At 46.4% G+C, this 22,367-nt stretch overlaps 1 protein-coding gene and 2 non-coding genes across 3 annotated transcripts; all 3 read right to left on the bottom strand.

Moving 5' to 3' along the window:
- Nucleotides 1-2,589: 2,589 nt before the first annotated feature.
- TRNAM-CAU (transfer RNA methionine (anticodon CAU)) lies at nucleotides 2,590-2,661 on the bottom strand. The gene has a single exon. It is a non-coding gene; the product is annotated as a tRNA-Met (tRNA).
- A 346-nt stretch (nucleotides 2,662-3,007) lies between these two features.
- On the bottom strand, nucleotides 3,008-3,078 carry TRNAG-GCC (transfer RNA glycine (anticodon GCC)). Its single transcript has one exon. It is a non-coding gene; the product is annotated as a tRNA-Gly (tRNA).
- A 5,273-nt stretch (nucleotides 3,079-8,351) lies between these two features.
- LOC103345141 (olfactory receptor 2B2) lies at nucleotides 8,352-11,251 on the bottom strand. The gene has a single exon (XM_017337680.4). The coding sequence runs from the start codon at nucleotides 10,002-10,004 to the stop codon at nucleotides 9,066-9,068; it is 939 nt and encodes a 312-aa protein (XP_017193169.3). The 5' UTR covers nucleotides 10,005-11,251; the 3' UTR covers nucleotides 8,352-9,065.
- Between the last annotated feature and the right edge of the window lie 11,116 nt (nucleotides 11,252-22,367).

Here is a 22,367-nt window from a genome sequence, read left to right as displayed (position 1 = left end):
TGACACATTCTATCTCTACTCTCCTTTGATCCTGACTCTGAAATGTCCTCGTTGCTCTCTAGGGAGTGTTGCTTTCTCGCCTGTCTTACAATGAACAAAAGCAGGAAGGAAGGAAGGTGGAGGGGCCTGGAATCAGGCTGAAGCCCAGCCCCTTTTTCTGTGCTGTGGCCTCTCTGCCAGTGCTCCTGTTTCCAGAACAGTCTCCCCTGCCTCCAGCCCCCATTCCCAATGTTCCACTTACAGGGGACACAGGCTCAGATCCTGTCTACGTCAGCTCTCTGTCTGTGATTAGGGATTTCATTGACCTCCACTCCTGTGAGAAGCAGGAAGAACTGGCTGTGTTTGTCAGACTTAAAGAAAGAAATAGCACCATGCCCGAATTCTTGAGGGAATGTCAGTTTGCATCTCCTGAATAAGGAAACATGTTTTTTAAGAGCAAAGCAGTCGTTTGTGAACATTTTGAATCTGAATGCTACTTCCCTGAGTCCTGGTGACAATGTCCAAGGTCTGGCTGTCAGAGGCCGGGGCCTGGGCCTTTCCCTGGCGCCCAGGGAAGGGTCCACCCCTCTGCTGCCTGTGAGGGAAGGGATTTCTCTCCACAGCACTGAGAAGGGCCTGTGTGTTCAGGAGCAGGTAGAACACCACTAATTAGCACCTGGCTATGAAAGCCGAACACTGAAACGGCCTGGGGCAGCATCCAGAAGATGAGCAACAAGAGTGGTATCGGCCTTGGACAGCTTCACTCCCACTCGCACCAGAGGACCAGTGGGCCTTCCTTGCAAACCACGCGTGAGGGTTTCGTGGCCCAGGGAAGCCCTCATCCTCCCTTTGTTCTCTGGACATGCTGGAAGCGGCCCCAGCTGTTTCCAGACCGCAATCCTGGTCTTTATCCCTCCCCACCAAGTCCCTTTATTGGAGATTCCTCTCTGTATTTGTGTTGACTTTGACAATTCCAGGGGCTGAGTGTGGACAGGAGGGTGGGGGCAGGGGAAGAGTCTCAGTCCATTTTGTTCCTCCAGACCTCACCAGGTTTCCTGCCGGCAGAGTGACGCCCCATACCAGGAGAGTCGGGCCTGCAGGGACTCTGCGACTTGGAAATCTCATCCCAGGCTGTGGAGTGGGCAGCTGCATGAATGCTTCGAGGACTCAGGAGGCACGAGTTCTGACCCTCAGCCGCCTGGCAGCCACCGTCACTGGTTCCCTGTGGTCCACTGGCTTGTCTGCTCCTGGCCTCCTCCTCCTCCGTGAACAGTGATCAGCGTCTCCGTCCTGTGGAAATGGTGTTAAAAACAGGCCTGCTCAACTGTTGAAATCTTTACTTAATGTATGCTAAACTGATCTTCTGTAGATAAAGAGAATCGAAAATGAATCTTGATGTGATTGGAAGGGGAGAGGGAGTGGGAGAGGGGAGGGTTGCAGGTGGGAGGGACGTTATGGGGGGGAAGCCATTGTAATCCATAAGCTGTACTTTGGAAATTTATATTCATTAAATAAAAGTTAAAAAAAAAAAACAGGCTTGCTCCACGTGGACCTGCAACAAACCCGCAGATGGCACGGCTTGCTTGGAGCTTGGAAAAGCAGGTGGACAGAGACGGTGCTTGCAGGGCCCATGGTCTGGGATGCTTTGCAAAATGGCTGCACGACTGTTCCCTTGTTGTGTTTATGCTCACCAGTTCGAAAATCTTCAGAGAGAATTCACCCCTCGTAGGAAATTCTGAGGCTGCCTGGATTGTCCACTGTGAAAGGGTGTTCTGACCTCGGTCACAATAGCCAAGAGCTGAATAAGAATCGGCGTCTTAAATAGGACCCAGGACAAAATAGAATGTTCATATTGGGGCTTTTTTCCCCTTCCTTTCTTTTTTTAATATTTTTCACAGAGAAATCACACGAGCTGCTGATGTGTGGGATTGGAAAATTCTCACTGAGACTCTGCTTTTAACATTCGTGTCAGACGGAAACTGTCTTCTCATCGACCTCTAACTTCAGATTCACGCCCGAGAGTGGATCGCAGGATGGAGCTGGAATCGAAGGGCACTTACATTTCATGTCTTTTTTATGTAAATGATCTGTAGTCGGTATGTCACGGTGTGAAATACTAGACCATTCTCGCACCCCTCTGTAGCTTCCCACAGGGTGAAACATGGTGAAGAATGTCAAGCATTGGCGGCCGTGAATTATAAATTGGCGATTTTTTAGCGGCATTTGCCAGATCACCAGTACCTAACACGTGCCAGGCCACGTTCTGGGGAAAATGGCAACCACGGGCCGAAACAAAAGTCGCTCTCCTTGTGATTTTGCTTCCCATCGGGGAGGAAACACTAAATGAACAAGTAAAATGAGCTCTGCTACACAGAGGTGAATGTCAAGGAGGAAAACGTGGGGAAGAGATGGCTGGGCGTTGCTGATCACCCCCGGTCTCCTTAGCCAGATCTTGGCAACAGACACGAGCGCACCGCCTCCGGCTCCTTGGAACCCTCAGCACCCGTGCTCGCCCCAGAGCTAATCGGTTTATGGTTCTTGGACGCGGAGTATTTCACTTTTGTGCCTCTTGCTTCTGACCCGAGTTAGAAGGGAGGGGAAAAAAGAGGCTAGCAGAGGATGGTTTCGATCCATCGACCTCTGGGTTATGGGCCCAGCACGCTTCCGCTGCGCCACTCTGCTATTCACAAGAGAGAGCCTTTGAAGTTAGCCTTTTAAAAGCATTTTCTCTTACGGCTTTTTTTTTTCCTTTTAAAATGTTTTTTCCTTACGACTATTAGTTCTCTTCCTGCCTCAGACAGGAAAATGAGCTTCGCAAACGTGGACCTCAAGCATCCGACAGCGCGAGCTTCTTCGGGGAAGCCGCCGGTCTGCCTGCCCCGGGCTCCTGGAGGAGGCGATCGCAGCTGTGCGGAGTCAGAAAGTTTGAATGAGCAAAAAAACACGCACACTAGTTGGGGACATTCAAGACCTCTGCGGTAGAACAATTTATATGAGATGTTTAGGAAAGTCAAAAAATTACTACTGCTGCATTGGCCGGGAATCGAACCCGGGCCTCCCGCGTGGCAGGCGAGAATTCTACCACTGAACCACCAATGCCTGGCGAGAAATGGCCTCCTTGCTAACGGTTTAAAGGCTTTCTCTTTTAATTTTACCAAGCTTTTTTTTTTTTTTTTTTTTTTTTTCTTTCCAGAACGCTGAGCTAGCTCTCCGCTCTGACGAGGGCCTCACAACGTCCGCTCTTTAGTCCGGGGAAAAGCTCCCCTGCAACCCCGCAGGCCCGCGGTGCCGCCTTGAGGAAGATGGCTGCGCGGGAGGAACTTCGCCGGGACCGAGCGAGCTGCCCAAGGGCGGCTGACCGCAGGCCCCGACCCCGGGGGGAGGCGGCGCAGCCCTCCGCGCCCACGCCGGGACGGAGCGAGCTGCCCAGGGGCGGCTGACCGCAGGCCGCGACCCCGAGGGGAGGCGGCGCAGCCCTCCGCGCCCACGCCGGGACGGAGCGAGCTGCCCAGGGGCCGCGGACTGCAGGCCGCGACCGTGCGGGGAGGCGGCGCAGCCCTCTGCGCCCACGCCGGGACGGAGCGAGCTGCCCAGGGGCGGCTGACCACAGGCCGCGACCGTGCGGGGAGGCGGCGCAGCCCTCCGCGCCCACGCCGGGACGGAGCGAGCTGCCCGGGGGCGGCTGACCGCAGGCCGCGACCCCGCGGGGAGGCAGCGCAGCCCTCCGCGCCCAGGCCGGGACGGAGCGAGCTGCCCGGGGGCGGCTGACCGCAGGCCGCGACCCCGCGGGGAGGCGGCGCAGCCCTCCGCGCCCACGCCGGGACGGAGCGAGCTGCCCGGGGGCGGCTGACCGCAGGCCGCGACCGTGCGGGGAGGCGGCGCAGCCCTCCGCGCCCACGCCGGGACGGAGCGAGCTGCCCGGGGGCGGCTGACCGCAGGCCGCGACCCCGCGGGGAGGCAGCGCAGCCCTCCGCGCCCAGGCCGGGACGGAGCGAGCTGCCCGGGGGCGGCTGACCGCAGGCCGCGACCCCGCGGGGAGGCGGCGCAGCCCTCCGCGCCCACGCCGGGACGGAGCGAGCTGCCCCGGGGCGGCTGACCGCAGGCCGCGACCGTGCGGGGAGGCGGCGCAGCCCTCCGCGCCCACGCCGGGACCCAGCGAGCTGCCCAGGGGCGGCTGACCGCAGGCCTAGCCTGCCGCCACTGCGGCCCGGCCCTGGAGGGCTGTCCACGCTCCCTCCACCTGGACCTCTGGACTTCGTTCCCAAGCCTCAGTGCCAGAAGGCATTTACTGCTTTTCTCTCGTTGACCTCTTGTGTTACAGGACAGGGTGGCCTTGGCTGTGGCCTTCTCGCGGGCCCCATTCCGTGGCCCTGCTGCGGACAGAGCCGCGTGGCAGCTGGGAGGGCCCGTGCCTGGCGTCCTCACAAGGCCACTTTGGAGGAGCCACCCCCTCCCCTTCAGATGACGCGATGTCACCCCGGGACCTCCCGGGATAAGGAACAGTCAGGTTAACTCGCAGGCTTTGCCTTGCCAACCTCCCTGCAAGGCCCCGCTGATCCTGGGAATTTCACATTTCTAGAGAAAGTGCGGTGCGCTGCAGCCAGCCCAGGCCTCCTTTGTAAAACGGTCCTCCTCCGGCCCGCCTGTGCACAGGGCTCCGCGCTTCCCGGTGCCCGAGGCGCGGCTGTGCCCGGAAAGTCACACCGTGCAGCCCTGGGTTCCAGGGCTTCTCCGGAAAGTAATGAGAGTTATCGTAACCCACGCGAGGAAGGGAGTGAAGCCGTGTACTCCTGGTGCTTCTGACCCCGGCCAAGTGGGGTTCTTGCCTGCGTGGGCGAATTCACTCCGTCCACACTGAGAGTCCTGGGTTACTTCCGCTGCGATGTTGACCACCTGGACCCGGCATCCGTCCACAGCACCCCGGGCTCTGCTTTACGGGGCTGGCCCGGTCACAGCTCGCAGGCCCCCTGGTGGTTTGCTGACCAGATCAGAGTTAAAACACACTCTAGCTGTGTTCTGGATTCTTCTAGAGGTTGTAAGCCATGCAGTGACTATACGGATACAGAAGCGCACAGGTCAGGGGCTGGAAGGATCCCAAGCTCAGGAGGTTCTGTCTCCTGGAGCTGGCAGGGGCCGCCTGGGAGTTTTGCGCGCCCCATCACCTTGGCTTGCAATGGCGGTTTCAGTACCTAGCACCTCTGATTAAATGACTGCGTCCCCAGATCGGCGGGTGGGGCTGGAAGTCCCAACCATCCTACTGTGCCTGGCTCTTTCTGGTGACCCCAACGGCCAGTGATCGCCACAGCGAGCTCATGAGGCCCTCGTCACTGCAGAGTTCCCAGGACCACGGGAGCTGTGTGGCGGGAAGCAGGAGCGAAGTCCACCCGGACGTCTATTTCCCACTGTAGCGCGGTGACAGTTCCCAATAGACTGTTTCCTGGGGCACAAGGGACAGGGTGTTTCTTTACCTTCCAGTTGTTTTCCACATGGCAGGGCTAGGGTGAAGTGCAACACTGTCACTATGAAGATCTCTTAAAGTTCACCTGTACAGTCCGAAATATCTGAAACAGACACGTCACCAAGTACATACGGAAAGCAAACTGCGTATTAAGAGATGCTTTGTATCATTTATTAGGGGAATGCAAATTAAATAACAGTGGGATGTCACTACAAACCTATCAGAATAGCAAAGCCCAAAACACGGACATCACCAAATGCTGACCATAATGTAGAGCTACGAGAACTCTCATCTCCTACTGGTGAGGGTGCGAAGCAAGTCATTTGCAAGACAGCTTGGCAGTTTTTATAAAGTTAAATATAAACCAAACTGTGATCCAACCGTCGCAAGCACAGAAACATGTACATCAACACTCACAGCAGTGTTAGTCTTAGACACACAGCCAGAAGCAGCCAAGATGTGCTCCCACAGGGCAGTGGGAGCTGTGCCTGGCCCAATAGCCTGGAAAACCACTCGGTGATGACTGGAGACTGCTGCTGATCCGCAGGGCAACACGGACAAATCTAAAATGCACTTCAGTGAGTGAAAGACGGGAGACAGCAAAGGCCACGTGCTGTCGGACTGCATTCCGCAAAGGCACAGAAATAAGAATGGACATCCAGCTCTATGCATTTTGTGAAAGCCAATTAGGGGATTCGATACCACAAAAAGTCAAATTAACTATAAGCAAGTTTTTTCAGAGATAACCAGGGTGTCAGTTCATCTTGGATGGAATGCCAACTATGACAAGTGAAACCCCTGTATTACAAATATATGTCATAGCCTCACTGCAACTGATGCGGAACACAGGAGGTAATCTAAGTGACTCTGAAAAGCACTTGACCGGATGCCTTAAGGCCAAATCTGAAATAACTACGTGAACACTGTCCTCTATTTGGTGGGAGTGCCTCGCTAGGGCAAGTGAGTCTTCAAGTCTGAAGCTACAGTGCTTGAATACTTGGGGTAAACAAACAAGTAGGGGCTGACCTTGTGGCACAGTGGGTTCAGCCGTAGCTGTGCCCCCATTGCTCTGCTCCCAGTCCAGGCTCCTGTTAATGCACCAGAGAAGGCAGCAGAAGGTGGCCAAAGGCCCCTGGCACCCACGTGATGGACCAGGATGGAGTTCCTGACACCTGGCTCTGTTCGCCCGGCTCAGACCCAGCTGTTGCCACCAACAGCTCTCTCCCTGTCACTCTGCTCCTCAAATAAATACATACATGTTTCTAAAAACTCTAAGACAAATAAATAAAGTATAGGCTGGAAGCTGGCTTTCTCACTGTTAGGGAAATAATTCATAAATAAGCAAGGGAAAGACTGGAATGGATCATGTGGTATTGGATTAAAGTCAGTTATCAGTATAAACTCATACGATAGGTAGGGGGAGAGAGAGAGAGAGCTCGCAGGGGCAGGGAGGCGTAGCATTTGTCTTCACTCATCCTAAGTGTCACCATCCACATTCCTATGACGAAAGACACATTAATAAGAGAAAAGCATACAAACTCATTTTTAAAGAGTTATTTAATTTATTTGAAAGAGCTGTAGAGAGAGAGAGGAAGAGACAGAGATACAGAGAGAAAGAGAGAGATCTTCCATTCGTTGGTTCATTCCCAGATGATCACAACAGCCAGGGCTGGGCCAAGCCAGAGCCAGGAGCTTCATCCAGGTCTCTCATGTGGGTGACAGGGGCCCAAACACACACTTGGGTCATCATTTGCTGCTTTTCCCAGGACATTAGCAGGGAGCTTGACCAGAAATGGAACATTCAGGATGCAAGCCATAGGATGCCAGCATGTTTGATAGAAAAAACATGGGAAAAAAGAAGGGAAGTGAAGAAGCATTTGACCGCAGTGCAGCAAACCACAAAACCAACCAAGTAATCATTCACAGGGTGAGAACAGCTTCAGCACTTCGAGTTCTAAGTGCCATCAGGAAGAAGCGTAAGTTATGACCTGTGTTACGTCAAGGGGACCAATATGGAGTTAATAGACTTCTCTTCTTGCACAAGAAAAAATGCCTTCTCCAAGTAATGGGCATCATTATGTGGTGTTCTTTTTAATTATTTAAATTGTAAGTGCTTCTCTGGCCTCAGAATCAGCCCTAAAGGCATTCAGATCCGGCTGAAAAGCCCATGAGAGTATTTCAGGCATGGAAAGCCAAGACACTCCGGAAAAAAAACAAAAACAAAAACAAAAAAACCTAAATGAGGGATCTCTGTGAGTGAGATCCCAGTGGAAAGAACAGGTCTTCAAAGAAGGAGGTACCTTTCTCTGAAGGGAGGAGAGAACCTCCACTTTGACTATGACCTTGTCTAAACAAGATAAGAGTCAGAGAACTCAGAGGGCTTCCATAGCCTTGGAAACTCATGACTGGAGCATAGGGAGACTACTGATGCCATAAACAGGAGTGTCGATTTGTAAAGTCAACAACAGGAGTCACTGTGCACTTACTCCTCATGTAGGATCTCTGTCCTTAATGTGCTGTACATTGAGGCTTAATGCTATAACGAGTACTCAAACAGTATATTTCACTTTGTGTTTCTATGGGGGTGCAAACTGTTGAAATCTTTACTTAATGTATACTAAACTGAACTTCTGTAAAAAAAAAAAAAAAGAAATTATCAATTCCCAACTTGACTCTCACTGGGATTAAACATGACAATAGGTCTGATCTGATTTCATCATCATTTAAAAAATCATCTATTATTTTTCACTTTATGTTTCTGTGTGGGAGCAAACTGTTGAAATCTTTACTTAATGTATGCTAAACTGATCTTCTGTAGATAAAGAGAATCGAAAATGAATCTTGATGTGAATGGAAGGGGAGAGGGAGTGGGAAAGGGGAGGGTTGCGGGTGGGAGGGACGTTATGGGGGAGAAGCCATTATAATCCATAAGCCGTACTTTGGAAATTTATATTCATTAAATAAAAGTTAAAAAAAAACTCAATGGAAAAAAAATAAATTGTAAGTGCTTTACAGATTAAAAGGATAGAGAATAATATATGTAGTTGGGGGATCATTAAAAAGGTCAAAAGATTATTTGGTTCAGGTCTAAAATATAACTAGAATTTTATTTGGTAGAAGGACTAGAATAAGACTCCGACTTAGAAGTGGAAAGTACAGAAAGAAGAGAATGGGAGATCTGAGTGGAGCTGCAGAAGAGAAACGCTGTATACAGTTTAGCACTATGCTACACAGAATAGTGTGAACCTTACACCTATAATCAAGAGAAGAGGATCATGGGCTGTTTTTACAGACTTCTATTGAATATACAATTGTGTAAAAAAATTGTGGCATCTGTGTGTGTGTGAACACATGTGTATATGTATACAGATGTTTTGTGTCTATGAAAAGAATTCCTAAGCTAAGAGTCTGAATTTTAAGGTGACACTGTTTGGGGGACCATGAAAGACTTGTGCAATGAATACGCTTAAGCACTGGAAACAAACATGGTTCTCTGTGAGTGACACTTTATTTGAAGAAGTTCACAGTAATCTTTCTAATGGCACTCAGAATAAAATAATTTAGAGGAAATTAACTTATTAAGCTACACAAGGATCAAGTCTTTAACATGGTCTACCACTTGCGTGTTTCATTTTTGTAATAAGACCCTTGCAATCAACCTCTTAAAAGCCCCCTTTACCTCCTTGTTCCTAAGAGTGTAGATGAGGGGGTTCAGCATGGGTGTGATGATTCCATAGAAAAGAGAAACCATCTTGCCCCGGTCCTTGGAGGCCGGGGATGGTGGCTGCAGATACATGTAGATGGCTGTCCCGTAAAACAGTGTCACCACAATGAGGTGGGAGCCACAGGTCCCAAATGCCTTTCGCTGACCTTCAGCCGACTTCATTCTCAACACCGCTTGGACGATAAAAGCGTACGATATAAGGATGAGCGTCACAGGTATCAAAAGGAAGAGCACACTGATGAAGAACAGCTCCGCCTCGTTTGCTGTCGTGTCAACACAGGACAGCTTGAGCAGCGCGGGGACTTCACAAAAGAAGTGGTCCACTTCCTTGTGGCCGCACAGGGGCATCTGAAGGGTCCAGGTGGACTGCAACACGGAGTTGCTGAAGCCACTAACCCAGGATGCAGCTGCCAGCTGCAGGCAGAGCCTCTGGTGCATGATGACTGAGTAATGGAGAGGCCGACAAATGGCCACAAACCTGTCGAAGGACATCACGCCCAGCAGCAGGCATTCCGTGGAGCCCAAGGCCAGGAAAATGAAGAGCTGGGCCACGCAGCCGCCGTAACTAATGACCTTCCTGGTGCTGCATATGTTTACCAGCATCTGCGGGACTGTGCTTGTGGTGTAGCAGAGGTCCAGGAGTGACAGGTTGGTGAGGAAGAAGTACATGGGGGTGTGGAGTTTGGAGTCCAGGCGGGAGACCAGAATGATGGCCACGTTGCCAAAGATGGTCAAGATGTAGGAGACCAGGAAGACCACAAAGAGCGGGAACTCCAGCCACGGCCGATCTGAGAAACCCAACAGAACGAACTCCTGGGGGGCGCTATCGTTTCCCCAATTCATGATCAATGGCTCAGCTTGGTTTCCTTAAACACCAGACGTCAGTAAGTTAATAAACACATACCTATTGACTATGTCAGTTAACTGTCATCAGTTTTTTCTAGTGATTTTCTTGAATTTAAGATTGATCCTGCTAATACTGTGAGAATGTGTAGTGGAATGTAGCCTCCCCTGCACATGGCCTTGGCTTGGTGCCTCGTTCAGTCTGGTCCCTCTCCTTAGTACTCAGTAAAGATGGTGTCTCTAAGAAGCTCTCTCTGCCGAGGATCCCAGAAGAAGGAGAACATCCCATCAGCTTCCTTTAATCAGTGGATGCCCTCACTCTGAGCTTCGGTGCTCACACTTACAAAAGTGAGAAACTGCTTCATCACCTGCGAATGTGCCGTGAGAGTATGTTGGTGCATCCTGCTATAATAACATGCTCTCATGCTCTGTTGTCTGGGCTCAAGGAAGGGGAAGATAGTTCTCAACTGGGCAGGAAGACCGGAGCAGAGTGGCAGTGGAGGGGCAGGAAAGCGATGAGGCAGGAAATGGGAGATTTCAGAGGCCTGAATTCTCCAGCTCTGCCTGCTTCACCCCTCCTGTGTGTGCATTTGTCCATCTTCCAAACACACAGAAACCTTAACTATTAATCCACTCATGAACGTATATCTTTAGATGCGATAGTTGTGCTGTCATTTTGTATTTTAGGAGTCAAGTGTTTGGTGATAACCAAAAAACAAAACAAAAAACAAAAGCTAGTTTGTCCTTATCTGCACGTCTGAGTTACATCAGATGGGCTGCTGATGACTTACTGCTGACGTCTGTTCCAATTGCTTGTGACTGTGGCTACCACCTTCAAGGCCACAGAGCAGGAGTCTCTGCTTTCAAGGAAACTACATTGCCAGAATCCCCAGATAATCGGACTCCCATTTTGAAAAGCAGGCATTCAACCGGGCAGCAAAACAAAACATTTGCACTGTGTAGGATACCAAGCAGAGCAGAAAGAACATCCCTACGGAGTTAAAACAGGAGTTAATGGAAGAGAACTTTTAAAAAGCTGCTAATGGCAACTTTACAATTGTTCTCCGTGATCACCTCGGAATATCTGGCCCGCGTTGTAGAATATTTGCCCGCATGAATGCTCACCGTTACCTCCTGTCTCACCAGGGCTTGGTTTCCTTGATATCAGTTATCTTTCTCCAGAATTCCCTTGTTCCATGTCTGAACTTCAACTTTCAAAAAGAACAGTCTTGGGAGCCTCTTTAAAGCTGCACTGTGGAAAGAAAACGGAGACAAGAAAAGCCAGAGTTAGTCCCAAACTGGGCAACAGAGAAGTTAGTCAGGTCGTTTTCTGGGACATCATGTTCCTGTCAGCATGAAAACTGTTTCCTTTTACAGCTCATGTCCCTGTGAAATGAAGCTCCGACTCTGTCATTTTGTGCAGTGTCAGGATGGAAATAGTAGTTTTTACACAGCTAGTAGACTGACTTAACAGTATAAGGAGGTCAGTCAAAAACAATTTCCCCTTCATAAAAAGTTAACTTTGTAGGCAGAAACTAAATTTATTAATTTAACTACTTTTCCAAGAACCTAGAGCTACTAAGTAGCAAACTGGAGATTAGAACCAAAGACTGACTTGCTCTAACGTTCCAGTTTTCCATAGAGATTGCACATGGGTTAAAAAACAATATTCAATTTTAATGTAACTGTATTTAATAATTTTTAGAAACATATCCTACTTACCTTCACCTGAAGCACTGAGATAGGTCAGTTTATCTTTACGTCCAAGAAGGCTTGATTTCAAATAGGATTGACTGAAGCGACACAGAGACGATGCCTTCTCCCGTGACCTTCCGTTGGTTCGATGGAATCTGATCAACTTCGCTAGCCTCACCCAGTGTATAGCAAGTAGCGAGGTCTCTGCTCAGAGTCAGCAGGACGGAAGGACAAAGCTCTGGACTGCAGGTGGCCAGACGTGGGGGCTGAGGTCACACTGCTCAGAACTCCGGGCGTCCACTGCTCTGGGTATTTTTAAAGACTTTCCCAGTCATTTGTCCAAAACCATTTCCGACACAAATGCTTTCTCTGTCAGTATCCTGTGTGTCTGGATCTCTGGCAGAGATCTCAGTTACTAGATTGCGAAGCTCTTCCCCGAGGTTTATAGAAGTCACCCGCGCGCTCCGTGGGGTCAGGGAGGAACTCTGCACAAGTTCCTCTTTCATCACTGATTTGCTCACAAAAGCCATTCCCGAGGGAACGAATTCTCCGCTGGATTCAGCTCGGCCCAGCGTGGCCATTTGGGCAGTGAAGCAGTGGAGGGAAGGCCTCTCTCTCTCTCTCTCTCTCTCTCTCTCTCTGTGTGTGTGTGTAGCTCTGTCTCTCAAATAAATAAATATATCCTTTAAAAATTAATTATTTAAAGCAGTCAGATATGGTTTTCTGTATATGTCTCTATGGGTTACATGAGAAAATAAGAATAATTTTTAAAAGTATGATTTTTAGATAATTAATGAACGCAACTAAGGAGAAGCAGAGGGCACTATTGGAGGAAAGAAGAGAAGGAGAAAAGGGAGTGGAGGATGGAGCTTACTGTAAACCTGGAGAAGACACATTAAAATTCTATGCACATTAAAAAAGATTTTTTAAATACCAGTGGTTACCTCTGGACGGAAGAGTAAGAATACAGATGGGGTGCACAGGGGAAAACTTGTATAAGTGTGTGAATTTTTTTTCACAATTTTTAACAGGTTTTAATTTTTTAATGTTTATTTTATTTATTTCCATCTATCTGAAATGGAGAGTGACACACAGAGAGACAGAGAGAGCATCCATCAGCTGGTTCACTTCCAAATGCCTAATATAGCCAGGGCTGGGCCAGTCTTGAGTTCAGGAGCCCAGAACCCTATTCAGGTTTCCTCCGTGGGTGGTAGGGGTCCAAACCTTGGAGCCATCAGCTGCTGCCTCCCAGGGTGCATTAGCCAGAAGCTGGGTCAGAAACAGAGTAGCCAGGACTTAAACCAGTGCTCTGATATGGGGCTCCCAAGTAGAAGCTCAACCTGCTGTGCCACATCAACCACCCTCAGTTATAATTCAAACAAACAGAATCATAGTTTTAAAAGAAAGCAAACGAAAGAGTAAACAAGAAATGCATAAAAATGAGCATTCTTTCTGCAGAATGGACCGAGTGTGCACAAGTGGAGACCATTTCCAAAGTCCTTTGCTGACCCAGGCCTGGAAGCCAGGAAGGACCTACAGAGTTTTCCATGGCAGACAGGGCCGAGTTCTCTGAAAGTGTGGTCTCACTGAGCCAAGGCCCTGGGAGTCCACTCACAGATGTGGAGACAGGCTAGGCGGTGTTGAACGGGAGTGTTAGGGCACCGGTGACGTAACACAAAGTCCCACCTTCGTTCATTTTGTTCGTTTTTGCGAGGCCACCCATACAATTGCACGCCTCCCTCCAGCCCGCTGGGACCCGTCTGTCAGAAATCTGCATGCTGCACAGTGCTCTTGGAAAGAATTTCCGCAACAACCTCATTTTGTATGTTTTTCTCTGTCCACCTGTTTTTTTTTTTTTTTATTAATTTACTTGAGAGAGAGAGAGTTGACGACAGTGAGAGAGAGAGAGAGAGAGAGAGAGGTCTTCCATCTGTTGGATCACTCCCCAGGTGGCCGAAATGGCTGGAGCTGTGCTGATCCAAAGCCAGGAGCCTGGAGCTTCTTCCAGGTCTCCCACGTGGGTGCAGGGGCACAAGGACTTGGGCCATCTTCTACTGCTTTCCCAGGCCACAGCAGAGAGCTGGATCAGAAGAGGAACAACCAGGACTAGAATCGACACCCATTTGGGATGCTGGCACCACAGGTGGAGGATTAACCTACTGCTCCACGGCTCCCTGTTGTGTTGTGTGTGTGTGTGTGTGTGTGTTTAATGGAAAATGCATTGACTATTAGAAACAAAGCCTGCAGAAGCAAAATAAGCCAGGCAGTGGAGTCTTGGTAAGATAGTGTTGTAACAGCAGGGAAGGCAGGAGAGATAGCTTACTGAGGAGGAAAGGGGTGGGATGCAGACATGCAAATTTTACTACAGCTGCAAAGTCCCGCCTTAGCACCACAGCCCTGGTAAGAAATCAGAGGGAATGCTGAGGCTCGCTCCTAGCGGGGAGATACACCACAGCAATTTCCTCACCTGACTGCGTGTTGCCCAAAGAAATACAAAGAATGAAGTCCTTTGCTAGGGTAATGGTACGTGTGTTGTGTCAAGTATGGTAGTGTGTGCATGCACACATATGTACACTTTATGTGTACATTTTTGAAGTGTTTGTAAGCTGTGGACATGGTGCCCGTTGCCTATGACTTTTTGCAGTGAATATCCTACATACAAGAAACTCTTAGTACCATCACAATATAACACAGCGTACCACCACAATCAGGAAATTAACACTGATGCAATATCCAGTCTACACTCCATGTTCAAATTCTGTCAAGCTCCCTCCTTTATAATAGGTGCCTGTCTTTGTGGGCAAGGGTTCAAGTCACAATTACTTGGTGTCGTGAGTCTCTAATTGCAATACTTGGACTTCTTCAGATTGTCCTTATTATCCACGAGATGATATTTTTCAAGAACACATCTTCTGTTACTTAGAATGTTTCTGAATTTGGGACATGGAACTTTTCCTCATGATTCATTTTTGGTAGGAGTAACACAGAAGTGCTTCTCATTCATCATATCAAATGAGCTCAAAATGTCTCATTATTGGAGATTTTGACTTTCATTTCCTGGTTTATGAAGTGTCTGCTCAATTTGCCTATGGTAAAATTAATCAATAAATATGTTGCGTTTATTCACTAAAAATACCTTAGAGATAACTATGTAGACATTATATTTCTTGTGGAAATTTTATCCCTGGTTTTTAGCATTCATTGATTTTTGTCTGAATCATTTACCACAATAATGGCTGCTGAAATGAAAATCCGCTAATGCCCCCACCCCGCTGCCTTTATTACTTGACTTTTTGCCAAACACTGACAGACTGACTTGTTCACGAATTGTAAGCAGTATGGATGGACTCAGCCTCCCTTTTCGTTCCCTGGATTGTAATCTATTGCCAGCTTTATTTAATGCTCAGATTTGCCCAAGTTGGGCCAGTGGAAGCGCCTTCAGGCTGGCTCTTGTATCTTTTTATCATTTCCCCTTAGTTCTACAAATATTTCCACGCTTTCAGCAAGGCAAGATGTGCCTGAAGTCAGCTATTTCTCAAAGAGCCCTGGTCCCAGTTAGAAGCCATGATGAAGGAATGGCAGGTGCTTTCCTGGTTTATCCCCCCTCCCCCCCACACACACACACATACACCACAGGCAAACACACTGCATCCTGTGCTCATGAGTCCCAGTGGTAACGTCTGCTCCAATCCAACAGGCAGGGTGCATTCAGGGCTTCTCCCTTTCTTGTCTATACCTTCCTGGCCCTTCCGTTTGTTTGTTCATGCACTTAGCTCTGTGTGTACTCAACGCCCAGCCCGAGGTCATCTCCCCGGGTCCCAGGATCTTCACACACAGTGAGTACTGGGTGTGAGCACCACACAGAACCTCCCTACGCTGGAACTTCTTAGGAATGAAACCAGGCGGGTGTAAGCTGTGTTTAAGCTTGTCTGTCCGATTCTTCCACTGAGCACCACCTTTAGTTGCATGTATTGGTAGTTCTGTCCTTTCTGCTGCCAAGCAGGATCCTGCCTTACTAACACACCAGCATTTGTTTGCCCATTCTCTTGCTGACACACATTTTGATGGTTTCCTCTTTGGGTTTGTTAGTAATGGGGTTGCTGGGAACTTTCTTGTATGAGCCCCAGTGTGGACACAAGTTCCACTTTCTCCTGCGTAAATACCAAGAGATATTGCTGTGTAAGAACCTTCAGCATCATGAGCGCGCCTGTTGAGGACTTCCACTGAAAGCTCTGCTCTTGTCTACAGCTGACCTGACACAACGGTTTTGGCAACCATGAAGCAGAAAGTTTGCTCCTCAATTTTTCAATCAGAAATGTGTCAGCTGAAGCAATTGAGATATTTATGATATTGGCTATTATTTCTGCTGTTAACTGTTGATTAATCTTGTTCAATTAAGACATGAACAAGATTACTCTTTTCCTCACAAATGTTCGGGTGGTTTGGTACTGTGTTTCATTTTCAACATTGTCTCTTCTCTTTCAAGTGAGTTATCCATTTGTTAACTGATAATTTCTTTGCGATGTTGTCATCAAAAACTCTTTTGTAAGGCACCAGTGATTTCAGTCTTCTAATGAAGTGCCGCTGTAAATTGGATCATTTTTGAGCAGAATTCATGTTACTCTAATAAGGGCTGTTTTCAACCGATGTCTTATCCTTCTTAGTATTTAAGCTAGATGCTGTTCAGACATGCTGTAACAAGTTAGTGCAAGTTCATTCTATTGCAGAACGCTTCTAAGATCCACGCACAGCTTTTTCATTATACGCATTTTCCAGGAACTCCTTGAAGATCCCTCCTAAAGGTGGATTTATGTAATACTGTTTGTATTTTCTTGGGAGTACCTCCCTGGTTGATTGTAAATGTCTATTTCAATATTGAATGTGTGAAACATTATTGTTGTTATAAAAGCAAGAACTACACAAAACATTATCCTTAGAAAAGGGTCACTCCCCCCTCCCCAGCCTTTTTATTTAACTCCCACTCTCTCATGCTTTACGTTTTTTTAAAAGATTTATTTTATTTATTTGAAATACAGAGTTACAGAGAGAGGTAGAGACAGAGAGAGAGAGAGAGGTCTTCCATCCACTGGTTCACTTCCCAGATGACTGCAATGGCCAGAGCTGAGCTGATCTGAAGCCAAGAGCCAGGAGCTTCTTCCCTGTCTCCAACATGGACCATCTTCCACTGTTTTCCCAGGCCATAGCAGAGAGCTGGATCAGAAGGGGAGCAGCTGGGACTTAAACCAGTGCCCATAAGGGATGCTGGCACTGCAGGCTGCGGTTTTAACCTGCTGTGCCACAGCACCAGCTCCATGCTTTACATTTTAATCCATATACACCCACTGTGGGAACTAATCTCACTAGGTCCCACTAACCTCTTTATTTTCTGGTTTATCAATCTCCTACTTCTTTTTGCCTAATAGAGATGATATATGAATATTTTATGACATCTTTCTTACATGAAAGGTAGTATATAGGAAATACTTATTACATTTTGCATTTTTTATTTAACAATATAATTAGAAATCATTCTTTATTATTTTACATAGGTCTTACATATTCCATTGTCTTTTTTTACAACTTTTACTAATTTTCAGTTTATTTGAAAGGAATAGAGTGAGAGATCATCTGTCTGCTGGTTCACTCCCCAGCTTCCCATAACAGCCAGGGCTGGCCTAGGCCGAAACCGGGAGCATGGAACTTTGCCCGGGTCTCCCACACGGGCTGCAGGGACCCAGGGACTTGAGCCATCACCTGCTGTCCCCCAGGGTGTGCACCAGCAGGAAGCTGGACTCAAGAGTGGAGGTAGGACTCCAGCCTGGAGACATCATATGGGATGCAGACTCTCCAAGTGGCGTCCAAACCACTATGCCAGATGCCGGCCTCATCTCACTCTATTTTCCAAGATTAAGAAGAAAATTATTTTGAAAAATATTACAGATTTACAGGAAATTGCAAAAATAGCAATACAGAGGTCCTCTGTCCCCTTCACTGAGATGTGTCCAGTGAAACATCTTATGTAACTCTAGTACAATATCAAAATCAGGAAACTGACATTTGTATAATCCATAGAGATCTTACTCAGATTTTACCAACTGTATAAGTACACGTGTGTGTGTAGTTCTCTGTAATTTCATCCCATGTAGATTTGTGTAACTGGCACACAATGAAGATTCTCAATTTTTCCATCACTACCAACAACCCTGTGTTTCCCCCATATAATTATACCCATTTACATTCTCTCACTCAGCTTTGCCATCATTTTTAATTTTAACTGTTCTACTAAATAAGTAGGGCTATCTCCTCGTGGTTTTCATTTTCACATCCATAATGGCAACTGATGTTGAACATATTTTTACATATTTTCACATACATCTGTCCATGCTATGGCATGTATTGATAGTTTGTTCTTTTTTTTTTATTGTTGAGTAATATTTTTTTTTTTTTACAGGCAGAGTGGACAGTGAGAGAGAGACAGAGAGAAAGGTCTTCCTTTGCCGTTAGTTCACCCTCCAATGGCCGCCGCGGCCAGGGCACTGTGCTGATCTGAAGCCAGAAGCCAGGTGCTTCCCCTGGTCTCCCATGGGGTGCAGGGCCCAAGCACTTGGGCCATCCTCCACTGCACTCCCGGGCCATAGCAGAGAGCTGGCCTGGAAGAGGGGCAACTGGGACAGAATCTGGCGCCCCGACCGGGACTAGAACCCTGTGTGCCAGCGCGGCTAGGCAGAGGATTAGCCTAGTGAGCCGCGGCGCCAGCCTATTGTTGAGTAATATTTCATGATGTGGACGTAACATAGAATGTTTGACCATGCCCCCATTGAAGATTGTTGCTGTGTTTTGGTACTACAAATAAAACTGCTATAAAAAATAATATCTATCTATAAAAAATAATATTGACATAGGTTTCATTTTTTTCTGGGCTAAATGTGGAGAGAGATGATTACTACATCATATGATAAGTCTATTTTTAATTTTTAGGAAGTTATTTTCCAAAGTGTTTGCACAATCTGCCTTGCTACTAACAAAGTGTAAGAGATCATTTCTTTGCATTGTTTTCAGTTTTTGGTCCATCATTTTTTATTTTAACTGTTCTACTAAATAAGTAGGGCTATCTCCTTGTGGTTTTCATTTTCACATCCATAATGGCAACTGGTGTTGAACACATTTCCACATACTTATTGCTCTCAGATGCAGCCTTGGGAGTAAGCAACAGCTCATGTCTTTTGCCCATTTTCTAATTGGATTGTTTGTGGGTTTTTAAAGATTTTATTTATTTGAGAGGTATAGTCCCACACCCAGCACACACCTCAGGATATTCACTGAAAGAGCAAACACTCCACTCAGCCACAGAGGCATAGTCCAAAGAAAAAAGCCATCACAGGGGAAAAACAACAATAAGTGTCTCCACAGATGCCTAAAAATAAATGCAGCAATTCAAGAAACAAAAATAAGGAAGACAACATGATGCCCCCAAAAGGACACAACAACTCTTCAATACTAGAATGTGAAGATGAAGAGATTGAAGAAATGCCAAAAACAGAATTCAAAAAATTGACTGTAGGAAATTAGAAGGAATCAGAAGCAAATCCACGAATTAAAGAAATCCATACATGACATGATTGAAATATCTTTCCATGAAATTGAGATTTTTAAAGAGCAATCAAAACAAAATATTGGAAATTAAGAATTCAACAGCTCAAATTAAAAATGCAGTGGAAAGCCTTAATAGACTCAGTGAGACAGAAGAAAGAATACTGAGTTAGAAGACAAATATTTGGAAATTTTACAGATAGACCAAAAAAAATAAGAAGAAATTAAAAAACTAAAAAACAGTGTCAGAGATTTATGGGAAACTATCAAATGACCCAACATACAGGTCTTAGGAGTTCCTAAGGCATGGAAAGAAAGAATGGATTAGAAGACCTTTTTAGTGAAATAATTACAGAAAAATTCCCTAATTTGGAGAAAGAAAGGGACGTTCAAGTACCGGGAGCACACGGAACTCCTAATAGACATGACCAGAAAAGATCCTCACCACGACACATTGCAGTCAAACTCTCCACTTTAGTAAAACATAAAGGAAAGATTCTAAAATGTGCAGGAGAGAAATGCCAGATTACTCTCAGAGGATCTCCAATTAGACTCACAGCTGACTTCTCATCAGAAACCCTACAGGCTAGGAGAGAAAGGTGAGATATATTCCATGTCAAGAGAAAAAACTGTCAACCCAGAATACTGTACCCTGCAAAACTCTCATTTATGAATGAAAGTAAAATAAAGACCTTCAATAACAAACAGAAATTCTAAGAATTTGTCACCACTGGTCCAGTCTTACAAAAGATGCTTAAGGATGTGCTACACACAGAAACACAGCAACATGGTCATCATTATGAAAGATGGTGAAGGCAGAAACTCTCCCAGTAAAAGTACAAAGGAAATCCAAAGTAAACAATAGGAGTATTTATGGGAAAATGGCAGGGCCAAGTCATTGCTTATCAATAGTCACCTTGAATGTAAATGGTCTCAACTCTCCAATTAAAGGATATAGACTGGCTGAATGATTAAAAAGCAAAACCCATCCTTTTGCTTCCTATAAGAAACACATCTCACCAACAAAGATACACTCAGACTGAAGGTGAAAGGATGGAAAAAGATATTCCATGCTAACGGAAACCAGAAATGAGCTGATGTAGCCACCCTAATATCAGATAAAATAGACTTCAATACAAAAATTGTTAAAAGAGACAAAGAAGGGTGCTATGTAATGATTAAGGGATCAATTCAACAGGAAGATGTGACTTTTATAAAAGTATATATATCTAATTACAGGTCACCTGGCTATTTAAAAGAAATATTAATGGATCTAAAGGGAGACATAGACTCCCATACAATGTAATGGGGAACTTCAATACTCCACTTCCAGCAATGGACAGATCAACCAAACAGAAAATCAACAAGGAAACAATGGAGTTAATCAACACTATAGACCAAATGGACCTAACAGACATCTACAGAACTTTTCATCCTAAAGTTGTAGAACACACATTCTTCTCACCAGTGCATGGAACTTTCTCTATGATAGACCACAGGCCAGGCCATAAACCACATCTCAGCAGATTCAAAAAAAATTGAAATCCTACCACATATCTTCTCTGACCACAATGGAATGAAGGTGGAAATCAACAACTGAAGAATCTCTAGAGCATATGCAAACACATGGAGTCTGAACAACATGCTCCTAAATGAACAGTGGATCACAGAAGAAATCAAAAGAGAAATCAAAAAACTGTTGAGAAACAGTTTTTTATACTATTTGTTGAACTCTTTACTCCTGGTCTCCCATGGGGTACAGGGCCCAAGCACTTGGGCCATCCTCCACTGCACTCCCTGGCCACAGCAGAGAACTGGCCTGGAAGAGGGGCAACTGGGACAGAATCCGGCGCCCTGACCGGGACTAGAAGCCGGTATCGGCACCGCTAGGCGGAGGATTAGCCTATTGAGCCACGGCGCCGGCTTAGCTAACTTATAAGAGTCAGTTCATATGTTAATTTCTAGTGTCTCGCCACTTTAAGTCATCTTACACTTTGCTACCAATAAATAAATAAAAGGCTTCTGGGAAAAGAAAAAAAATCTTCCATCCACTGGTTTACTCCTCAGATGGCTGCAACAGCCAGAGCTGAGCTGACCCGAGCCGGTATCTCCCACCTGGGTATCCCATGTGGGTGCAGGGGCCCAAGCACTTGGGCCATCTTCCACTGCATTCCCAGGCCATAGCAGAGAGCTGGATCAGAAGAGGACCAGCTGGCTGTTCCAGGACTCGAACTGGCACCCATAAGGGATGCTGGCACTGCAGATAGAGGCTTAGCCTATTACACCACTGCGTTGGCCCCTTGTTTGTGCTTTCACTGTTAAGTTTTTGATATCTCTTTATATATTCTACTTGAGTCAGATATATGATTTTCAAATATTTTCTCCCGATCTACAGCTTGTTTTCAATGTTCTCAACAGGACATTTGACAGAGCACATTTTTCAGTTTTGATGAGGTCAATTTACTGATTTTTTCCCCTTTAATGGGTCATGCTTTTGGTATCATGCCTAAAATGATCAACCTTTATGAAGTGTTGTTTGTTTGCCTCGCTTGGTTAGCATTAACTGAGAGATTCATGAATATGTTGGTTGATGTCTTCCATTGGTTTTAGAAAATTCTTAGCCAATATCTCTTCAAATTTTTCTTCCACTTATTCTTTATCTTTTCTCCTTCTGGTGTTTTCACTATTTGTACCTTACACTATTTGTGTGTACCTGTGCATATCATTACATTCAAATCTATTTCCATAATTTTTTCTTTCTCTTTGTTTGTTGGTACTTTCTTTCCTACTTATTTATCTTCCAGTCACTAGTTCTAGATAACGATATTAAGCCAAGACTGAGCTTTTAATTATTTTATATTTACAGAATGTCTATTTTATTCTTTTCTATATATTTCCTTTTTATTAAAGATTTATTTATTTGTTTGAGAGGCAGAGTTACAGAGAGGCAGAGAAAGAGAGAGAAAGGTCTTCCATCCACTGGTTCACTCCCCAGTTGACTGCAACAGCCAGAGCTGCGCCAATCTGAAGTCAGGAGCCAGGAGCTTCTTCCGGGTCTCTCAACATAGCGGCAGGGGC

This window comes from Oryctolagus cuniculus, chromosome 5 (assembly GCF_051225735.1).
Source record: "Oryctolagus cuniculus isolate XC-2025 breed Fujian yellow rabbit chromosome 5, ASM5122573v1, whole genome shotgun sequence".
NCBI lineage: Eukaryota > Metazoa > Chordata > Mammalia > Lagomorpha > Leporidae > Oryctolagus > Oryctolagus cuniculus.
This window is presented reverse-complemented; position numbering and strand designations above follow the sequence as displayed.

Excerpts from the sequence above, each read along its gene's own strand:
- LOC103345141 (XM_017337680.4), bottom strand. The coding sequence starts at position 10,004 with ATGAATTGGGGAAACGATAGCGCCCCCCAGGAGTTCGTTCTGTTGGGT.